The 10,000-nt window shown below is 55.6% G+C and overlaps 2 protein-coding genes across 2 annotated transcripts in view; both read left to right on the top strand.

Annotated features, from left to right (window-relative positions):
* Window positions 1-3,483, top strand: part of LOC136635263 (mothers against decapentaplegic homolog 4-like) — a 13,536-nt gene extending 10,053 nt beyond the window's left edge. Inside the window, exons 6-11 of the mRNA XM_066610416.1 lie at window positions 293-451; window positions 1,045-1,098; window positions 1,178-1,361; window positions 1,860-2,028; window positions 2,471-2,609; window positions 2,823-3,483. Coding sequence (XP_066466513.1) covers window positions 293-451; window positions 1,045-1,098; window positions 1,178-1,361; window positions 1,860-2,028; window positions 2,471-2,609; window positions 2,823-3,034 — 917 coding nt within the window. The 3' untranslated portion in view covers window positions 3,035-3,483. The remainder of the gene's footprint in view (window positions 1-292; window positions 452-1,044; window positions 1,099-1,177; window positions 1,362-1,859; window positions 2,029-2,470; window positions 2,610-2,822) is intronic.
* A 2,577-nt stretch (window positions 3,484-6,060) lies between these two features.
* The window catches only part of SNAPIN (SNAP associated protein), a 4,395-nt gene continuing 455 nt past the window's right edge, over window positions 6,061-10,000 (top strand). The window contains exons 1-3 of the mRNA XM_066610349.1: window positions 6,061-6,233; window positions 7,923-7,969; window positions 9,535-9,653. Of these exons, the coding sequence (XP_066466446.1) occupies window positions 6,100-6,233; window positions 7,923-7,969; window positions 9,535-9,653 (300 nt within the window). The 5' untranslated portion in view covers window positions 6,061-6,099. The remainder of the gene's footprint in view (window positions 6,234-7,922; window positions 7,970-9,534; window positions 9,654-10,000) is intronic.

Genomic DNA, 10,000 nt, shown 5'->3' with positions numbered 1-10,000 from the left:
TGACCCACAGTTTGAGAAGCCCTGCTGTATAGGTCCTGCTTGGAGGTTTTTATAGGGAAAACATGCTATTTCCCCCTCCCGCCTCTCTCTAACAGCCAGGAAATTGAATACTCTTACAAGCGCAACCTGCAGTTATGGGACTGAGTTGGAATCTAAAGCGGTCAGCGATCCAATATTTGGACTTTAGGTTTGCCGTTTTAGAGTCTCTGGTCTACCAGGCAGGGCAGGCGTCCTTGCTGCCGAGCCTCTCGTTCATTGCCCTTCTGTGCTTTTCTTCCTGGGTGTTTGCAAGGCTCAGCAACGGGGTGGACTGGGAACAGCAATGCTACAAGCTATGGTTCTGGAGGACGGGGGCAGCAGGCCACCCCACCGCCCCTCCCTACCCCACCGCAGCAGCAACAGAATGGACGGACTCACCTCCCGCCTTCGCTCCATCACCCAAATCATTACTGTACGTCTGGGCAAACAGAGGGAGGGAGGGTGCAGCAATCACTGGGGAGGGGGTGGGAGCGTGGGGGAGGGCTTAGTCAGTGGTGCTTATGAAGAGGTGCCGGGAGTTTGGTTCCCCCAGGAAGTGTGTTCCGTACTCCGGTTACTCCATTTCCGAAGGCCTGGAGTGGGGGTCGGGGAGAACGGTGACTTGAAATGACCAGGGGCTTGAAGCCCCTTCCGTGCAAGGCATGGTGGCAGGTCTGTGGTCACTCCTGAAACCAACTTGCAGGAGATTCTAGGGTGACCAAAACAAAAATGGTTGGCTCATAAGTGCCTTACAGGGACATGCCGGCATAAGGTTTGGCGACAGCTTCTGGCTTGACGTGGCTTCCAAAGGGGTCTGGATGAGAAGGAGAAATCTAGCCATGACTGTTGGGTGGGATTGGCAAGGCTGAGCCTCCAAACTCAGAGGCAGTCTACCTCTGAGTACAGTACCAGGAGCTGAGGACTGTCAGCAGGGGAAGTGAGTTCTAATGGTGGAAGGGAACGGAAGTCCAGTTCTGTCCTGCACTGTTCCGCCCCCTGATTTTGCGTCCTGTTTTTGCCGTTCAGGGCCTACACACCACGGCACACCTGCCTACCAGCAGCCAGTCTCCAGCCACCCTGGTGAGTGATTCTTCGACCCACCATTGCTTGCCCCTCTGCCTCCACCACAGCCTGGATGCTAACCTTCTGCTCCCCACAGGCCCCGAGTTCTGGTGTTCCATTGCCTACTTTGAGATGGACGTCCAGGTGGGGGAGATCTTCAAGGTGCCCTCCAACTGCCCCGTGGTCACCGTGGACGGCTACGTGGACCCCTCCGGCGGCGACCGTTTCTGCCTGGGGCAGCTCTCCAATGTCCACCGCACTGATGCCAGCGAGCGTGCCCGGTGAGGACGGGGATTGCATGATTCGTGCACAAAGATGCACTGATTTAAACTACTCCGACATGTTTATGGTTTCTGGCTGAGGAATCCTGAGAAATAGGGTTGGGAGTGCCAGATCTCTGAGATGTTCCCACTGTTGTCTGAGGGAAACTGGTTTCAAACTGGTTTAAGTGTGGTCTTGTCACCATATCTTGTTGCACTCCAAAACAGGATAGTAGGGTTGGGGCATCTAATTATGGAGCCGTGATACATTCGGAAGCAGGAAGAGGAAATGACAGCCTTCTAGGGGAGATTTGAGGACCCCAGGGGGTCAGCATAGAAGGCCAGGAGTTTTGAAAGTCACTGGTGGAGCCTGGGAAAACCAGGGAAGGGAAGCCTGGGGAAACCAGGGAAGGGAAGCCTGGGAAAACCAGAGTTCCTAGGGGAAGATTCCACCCAGTGTACCTCCTTCCCCGTTTCAGGATCAGGCCCTTGCGATAAGCCGGCTTTTCCACTTTCCAGGTTGCACATTGGCAAAGGGGTCCAGCTGCAGTGCCGCGGCGAGGGAGACGTCTGGATGCGGTGCCTGAGTGACCACGCCGTCTTCGTGCAGAGCTACTATCTGGACCGGGAGGCCGGCCGCGCTCCAGGGGACGCCGTGCATAAGATCTACCCGGGTGCATACATCAAGGTAAGAGACTGAGCTGGCGGGTTTTGCTGCTTCCCCGACATTCTCCCCCCCTCCCGAGCAACCCATGCAATCTAGAAGATCGCAGCGTGCTGCTTGAGCTCAAGAGGAGACGACTCGAGGCAGTGAGCCAAACTGTGCCTGCATGTTCATGTCTTCTATGCCGCTCTAGCCTCTGATCAAGCAAGTATTTTAGGTTCTCCTTGAACTTCATAAGACTCGGAAACAGCTTGACCGATGATTACAGCGGTTCAAGGAACGAGCGAGCGCCCCATAGGCTATAGTACCTCCATCGTGCAGCCATCAGCTCCGTTTCTTTCCCCAGCCCAAGATCTCTCTCCCAAATTTCTCGGCCTTGGGAGGTGTTTCCGGCCCACCTGCTGGGAATTCAGAGCAGGTGCGGGAAGGCTGCTGGGTCCTTTCTCCTGTCCTTCTTGCCTTCCAGGTGTTTGACTTGCGCCAATGTCACCGGCAGATGCACCAGCAAGCAGCCACCGCGCATGCAGCTGCCGCGGCACAAGCTGCCGCTGTGTCTGGGAACATCCCTGGGCCGGGCTCGGTGGGAGGCATCGCTCCAGCCGTCGGTAAGGCTCACGTGTCCCAGCTAGACTGTGTGGACTGGGGAAGGCCGGTAGGTGAGGCCAAGTCTTCCGCTAAACTGGGTGGACTGAGCCTCACACACTCCATGGCGGAATCCTGGCATTTAAAAGCAAAACAGTGGGAAGCTCTTAGGGTTAAATGTTGGGTCACCGTTTGGTGTTCCAAGTTCCCCTTCTCTGCCCTATCGCTGTGTCCAGGGCTCTCCGCCGCAGCCGGCATAGGCGTGGATGACCTTCGGCGCCTCTGTATCCTGAGGCTCAGCTTTGTCAAAGGGTGGGGACCGGACTACCCGCGCCAGAGCATCAAGCACACCCCCTGCTGGATCGAGGTCCACTTGCACCGGGCTCTGCAGCTCCTGGATGAGGTTCTCCACACCATGCCGTTGGCTGACCCGGCTCCTGTCAACTAGACCCACCTCGATCCCGCGTGAGCTTCTTGCGCTCGAGGGAGACTCTGAATCTGGCAGGCTCAGGACAAGGCGTGATCCGCACTGTGAACAAGGCTCTGATCCCCACGGCCATGAAAACGGGGTGATGGGGACGGTTTCTTGTGGTCCTGAAAGGACTTCTCCGACCGCCTTGGCTCTTCTCAGGTGGCTTGGCCTGCATCCGATCCAGGACCAGCTGTGGGAAGGACTCGCTAAGAGGGGCTTTGCCCACCTCAGTGCCCACCCATTTTGACCACCTTCCCTCTTCCAGCGTTGGCTGAACTGTTCCAAAGTGGCAAATATCCAACTGCGGAAGAAGTTGGGGAGAGTTGGCTCTGGCCAATGCCACCAGCAACACTCCAAAGTACGAAATCCTCTGGCTAAGTGACTGGCTTGTATCGATTATTGTTCAGTGAAAAGCCAAATAATTGAAAATACCAAATATATCCCACCTCAGATCTTTGGCAGCTGCTATTCAAGCGCTGTAGCTCGAGCCCACGTGCATCTATCAGTGGCCAAATGTTCCCCTTTGGCCGCTTTAGCCATCGTCATGCCTGTGTGGTAGGTTTCAATTCCCCAGAAGCACAGAAGGATGTGCCCAGTGTTGAATTTGAGCATAAACCCTGCTGTTGGTTTTTATTTTTAACAAAACAAAAGCAAGTTTCTAGTCCTCAAGGTGAGCTTTGAATTGTTTGAGGCAATGCCTCTTGAACTCTCAGGTGTCCAGACCAGGGCTTTGTTCCTTTGCCCTCTGTGTGATGATTAGTAGAAGTTATGCAAAGCAGGGAAGGGGAGGGATAATGGCACAATTACTCCAAGGAGGAGAAATTGTGCACAATGTATAGAACTGAGTATTGCAGAACTGAGCTTTGCTTGGGGCAGGGTTTGGATTCCCCACAGGGCAGGAATTAAATCTTTTATACAGAGCCCTGTTAGCCTGTGGCTTCCAGCCTACAAGTGGTAAAGGCAGGTGGTCAGGAGGGGAGATCCAAGATGGACCCACTGGCTGAATGGCAGACAATCAAGGCAGACCAGCCTCATTTTCCCAAACTTCCAGGCCAGCCCAACAGGTGCAAATTCAGCAGGTACAGTTTTCCTTGCCTTCTTTGAATTTCCACTTGCCATCTGGCTGTGGCACACCCAGGAGGTCTAGGTTTAGTGTGGTGACCTTTTCAGGTACTCCTTTTAACAGGCGTGCAGAATTTCAGCTGCTGCTGTGCCTCTGCTCCTGCTTGGGATGGGGGGGGGGAGAGAAGTTGCCCCTTTTGCATTTGGTGCCACACACTTGACTACTGGCAAAGGCACAACAGCCCTGCAGTGTAGGAAAAAGGATCCAACTTGGTTCTGTTGGGCCTTGTGCTGCTGTGGTCTTTCTAACCCACCTTGTGGCTACTTGTTTCTCTAAATGCCAACTTTGCAAACAGCCTCTGCCCCTGTGCCTTTCAGACCTGGCTCCGTTTGCAGGCATCCCCAGGTTTTCATGCTTGCCATGAAAAGTTCCACCAGCAAACACTTGCTGATTGAGCCACTGGTAAACACAGGAGCAGACAAGGCTGGGGTTTTTTCCTGGTCAGTTGGCAACCACATGCTCCTTGATAGACCCTCCTGCCATGGGACCATTTCTCCCCAGCATATCCTGCCCACCTCCCCTTGAATAATGGGAAACCCTTCAGAACATGTTTCAAGCTCTTGTTAACTCGCCCCACTGTGTCCATTCCTTGACTATTCTGCAATGATCATTATTTAAATGAAATTTCCTTTTTGAGGGTGGTGTGTGCCTCATTCCTCTGTTTCGAACCAGTTAAAAACTAGTTCTACCCCCTCACTCTATGGGTGGGTGTTGCAGGGAAACTAAAGAATCCCCTGCCCAGCCCCCCTTTTTGCCTTAACTCTTGGGGGGTTGAAGGGGAGCCTGAAGAACCCCCTGCTGTGCCCCCTCTTCCCCTTAACTCTTGGGGAGGGGGTGGGGGGAGCCTGAAGAATCCCTGCTGTGGCCCCCTCTTTGCCTTAACTCTTGGGTTGGGTCGGAGGGGAGCCTGAAGAAGCACCTGCCCAGCCCCCCTCTTCGCCTTAACTCTTGGGGGGGTCAAAGGGGAGCCTGAAGAAGCCCCTGCCCAGCCCCCCTCTTTGCCTTAACTCTTGGGTTGGGTCGGAGGGGAGCCTGAAGAAGCACCTGCCGTGCCCCCCTCTTCGCCTTAACTCTTGGGGAGGGGGTGGGGGAGCCTGAAGAATCCCTGCTGTGCCCCGTCTTCGCCTTAACTCTTGGGGGGTCGAAGGGGAGCCTGAAGAATCCCTGCTGTGCCCCCTCTTCGCCTTAACTCTTGGGGAGGGGGTGGGGAGCCTGAAGAATCCCTGCTGTGCCCCCCTCTTCGCCTTAACTCTTGGGGGGTCGAAGGGGAGCCTGAAGAATCCCTGCTGTGCCCCCTCTTCGCCTTAACTCTTGGGGGGGTCGGAGGGGAGCCTGAAGAAGCACCTGCCGTGCCCCCCTCTTCGCCTTAACTCTTGGGGAGGGGGTGGGGGGAGCCTGAAGAATCCCTGCTGTGCCCCCCTCTTTGCCTTAACTCTTGGGTTGGGTCGGAGGGGAGCCTGAAGAATCCCTGCTGTGCCCCCCTCTTTGCCTTAACTCTTGGGTTGGGTCGGAGGGGAGCCTGAAGAAGCCCCTGCCCAGTCCCCCTCTTCGCCTTAACTCTTGGGGGGGTCGGAGGGGAGCCTGAAGAAGCCCCTGCCCAGCCCCCCTCTTTGCCTTAACTCTTGGGGGGGTCGAAGGGGAGCCTGAAGAAGCCCCTGCCCAGCTTAACTCTTGGGAGCGGGGCAGCCCGAGGAAGGCATCGTGGTCCCCCCTCTGCCCGGCTCTCTGCGTTCCTGTCGTTGGAATCCCGCAGTGTGCGCGCGCCACTCTCCTTATCCTCTCGGGGCTCTGTTGGTTCTCGCGAGGCTTCGCTGCGATCTCGCCCGCCCCGTGAGTGTTCCCGTGAGGCTCCGCGCGCCGCGGCTTGGCCAGAGCGCGGCTGCTCCCGGCAGTCCTTGCGGCTGGAGTGGCCAAGGGGATGGCTGCGGCTGCGGCGCTGTCGGGTCCGGCGAGCCCGGCGGGCCCCGCGGCCAGGGACGTGTTCGCGGAGGGGCTGCTGGAGTTCCTGCGCCCGGCGGTGCGGCAGCTGGACTCGCACGTGCACGCGGTCAGGTGGGAGCCCCTCCCCCTCCTGCAGACAGCAGCCCATCAGGTGCAGCCCCTCCCCCTCTCTGCAGGCAGCAGCCCAGCAGGTCCAGCTCCAGCCTCCCCTGCCAGGGAGTCAGCCCAGCCTGTCCCAGCGTCTCCAGTGGCTGCATAACAGGCAGGAGTTTGGCTGCTGCAGCTCCAGCCTCTCCCTGCAGGCAGTGCACACAACAGGCAGAAGTTCCCCAGGTGGAGCGTCCCTCTCCCTGCGGGGACCCAGCCCAGCCTGCTGCAGTGCATTCATTGGCAGCTTCAGCCTCTCCGTGCAGTCCTGCCTGTTCCAGTGTCTCCAGTAGCTGCGTGACAGGCAGGGGTTCAGCAGGTGCAGCTTCACCCTCTTCCTTGCCATCAACAGGTGCAGCTATTGACCAGCTACAGGACAGAGGACGCTGCTACACCCAGCAGACTCTTGGCCTGCCATGTGTCTTTTCAGGGCACTGAACCAAGCAGGAGCTTAATGTCTGCAAGGAAAAGGGGGGTGCTGCACCTGGCAGATGCCTGCCTGCCTCACAGCTGCAAGGGACGCTGTGCAGCAGGCAGAAGTGTCAAAAGCTGCCTGCCTATCCCTGTATCTATGGGGATCAGAGAGTGAATAACACCACACCTGGTGGACTCCTGCCTGCCCTGCACCCATTAGAGACAGTGGAGCAAGCAAGCGTGCAGGGTGGGAATTTGCTTGGTCTAACCCCACCCCACCTTTCCCCTGCCTGCTGTTGCAGTCTGGAAAGGCAGCTGGTGGCTTTGAGATCCAGCTGTGAGAGAACCTCCTTGATGCACAGTGGATGTTGGGGGCCTGCTTTTCTTCCCATAGGAATTGTGTGGGGAGCAAATCATTATTCTGATGTTGAGGTGCTTGGGGGTGTGGTGGTGGGAGGCCAAAGGATGGCAAATACTTCTGTGTGTGTGTGTGTGTGTGTGTGTGTGTGTGTGTGTATACAGCGTACACACAAACACACAGAGATTCTCTCTGTATGTGTATATATATATGTATATATATTTGTATGTACGTGTGCGTGTGTGTGTTGGTGGATCCGATTGGTGGGTCCTGAAGACGGGGTCTTTTTGGTGGTGACTTCTTGGAGTCTCCCCCCCCCCCAACTCTTGCATGCAGTTTTTGAAGAAGAAAGTAATCTGTTTGGCCAGGCTTTCCCTCTGGTTCTTAGTGTTCCTGTTTCTCGCCCAGTGTTTCTCAGCCAGTAGTACGGGTACCACCAGTGGTACCTGAGCTGGCTGCCTGGTGGTACTCGTGGGACACCTGCCACCCAGCAGTGCGACCAGGAACACCACATGACAACAGCGGTAGGACACTCCAAAACATATTCTTCTGTGCTTGGAAAAGCCCCCCAGCCCACCCTGAGCCCCTTACTGGTGTTGTCGTGTCGCGCCTGGCCTCCCAAGCCAGAGGTAACTGGCAATGATGCCGTCTCCAGTTACTTCTGCTGGTACTTTGCATAGGTGGACCTTGTGAAGTGGGAGGTGGAGGTCAAACGTTGAGAAAAACCCATCTAGATAATAAACGTGGTTGAAAATCCAGTTTTTCCTGTAAACTGCTTCAAATGTTTAAAAAACAGCCTAGAAATTTAGTAAATAAATGGTGTTGGGTTTTTTTTTTCCCCCTTCTCTTTCTCCCCCCCCCCCCAACCTTCACTCTGGCAGGGAGAGTCAAGTGGAACTGCGGGAGCACATCGACAGCCTGGCCACAGGTACGTGTGGGGCTGTGGACAGGAGGGCTCGGGGAGGTTTGATGGCACAAATGGCAAGGAAAGGCAGGGGGGAAATTTCTGTAACAAAAAAGCAATTCTGCTTAGAAGTAGGTGTAGAAAGAGAAGGGGGCAAGCTGGGGGTTCCCAAGTGTGGTCCCCCCCTTATTCTAGCCCAGGGGTGTCCAAACATTTTGGCAGGAGGGCCACATCATCTCTCTGACACTGTGTCGGGGGCCAGGAAAAAAAAAGAATTAATTTACATTTAGAATTTGAATAAATTTACATAAATGCATTTATTAGAGATGGCACTTATATGAATGAATGAAGGTCTTGCAGTTGCTCAAGGCCTATAAAAGGCCTTGCACAGAGCAAGGCTGTAGCGGAGGAAGCCCTTGTTCCACAGCTCAGGTGAGAGGTCGAACAGTTGTCCTCATGCTGAGAGCTGTTGGAGCACGGGCTCCAGCAAGTCTCAGGAGGGCCAGAGGCTCATTGAAGACTTGGGGTTCCCCATGGGCCGGATTGGGAGCCCGTGAGGGCCGCAAGTGGCCCCCGGGCCGGGGTTTGGACACCCTGTGAGGAACTTCCGTTGTTTCTAGCCTGTAAGGAACTTCCGTTGTTAACAGGGTGCTTCAGTTGTGCTTGGTTAGAGCATCGGAAACTTGTTTCCACATTTGAGAGCCAGGGGGGTCTAGTGCAGGCTCCTCCAAACCCCGGCCTAGGGGCCGGATCCAGGGTTTGGGGATAGCCTTCCACTCCGTGCACGGTGCTTACCATTCCTTCTCCAAGTGGCTTGTCTTTTGAGCTGGTATGGCCACCAGGACGCTCTGGACAGTCACGTCTGCCCAGATGTCCGGTTGCACAGCCTTCTGGGATGCTGGGCAACAGCCACAACTGCCCAGAGCATCCTGGTGCCCAGATCCGCTCAAAAGCTGCACGGAAACAGAACAGTCAGCTGCGGTCCAAACGGGGACCGCATTTCCAGGGCGTGGTGGTGGTGAGTTTGGTGACCGCTGGTCTCGTGGTTCAGGGGTTGGACTGGACCTGGAAGACCCAGTTCACATCTCCGCTCAGCCACGAAGCTTCCTGGGCGGCCTTGGGCCAGTCGCATTCCCAGCCTATCTCTCAGGGTGGTTGTGAGGACAGGAGGAACTGTGTTCACCACCCTGAGCTCCTTGGAGGAAGAACAGTATAAAATTGCAATAAACACATAAATGTAAGCTTTGTGTTGGTGCCTGCTGGAGAAGCGAGTTAGTGGCCGTCTGGTGCTTTGCACCCAGAAACAGAACAGGAAGGATTCTGCCTCTCTGGCCTTCATGCCCAGGACTGCGGAGCTCCCCGTCCCAGCCTAGACAGCGGTCAATTCTTGCAGCTGATGTGCAAACCCTACAACCAGCACAAATATTTTTGGCACCCAGGAGCAAGTTGGCAAAAATGCCGGGGCTTCACCCGTTTCCATGTTAAACTTGCTAGTGGTGTTTTGGGACAGACCTCGTTGTCTAGGTATCGGGTCCTAGAGACAGTGGATGGCTTTAAAAGGTGGATTTTTCTTTTGGTCCCTTGCCCAGAGCTCTGCCGCATTAATGAGGACCAGAAGGTGGCCCTTGACCTGGACCCTTACGTGAAGAAGCTGCTCAATGCCCGCCGCAGGGTCGTTCTGGTGAACAACATCTTGCAGAACGCCCAGGTGTGTAAAGTGTGGGATGGAAGAGAAAGTGAGATGCTCCAGGGGAATCCGCCCTCATGTTTTTAAGAGTTCGCTGAACTGTGGTGATGTTCCCCTCCCCATAGCCATAATATGGGAGCGGGGAGAGTGATGTCTGGAGATCCCTGAGCTTCTGGCAGGAAAACTATCAGGCAAAGGCTTTGGGGGGGGGACCCCACTGTGGCCATGTCTCCCAAATCTTAAGTACGAACCCCCCCCCCCAAAAGTCCCACTCCACAGGAGTTTGCGGTGTGGACAAGCTGATGATGACTGGCACAGAATGTAGCCCAGGAAGTAGCTGCAAGAGGTCTAAGGGCTTTGAAGCTGGT

This window comes from Tiliqua scincoides, chromosome 15 (assembly GCF_035046505.1).
Source record: "Tiliqua scincoides isolate rTilSci1 chromosome 15, rTilSci1.hap2, whole genome shotgun sequence".
NCBI lineage: Eukaryota > Metazoa > Chordata > Lepidosauria > Squamata > Scincidae > Tiliqua > Tiliqua scincoides.
Note: the sequence above shows the minus strand (reverse complement) of the source record. Positions and strands in the feature narration are given on the sequence as shown.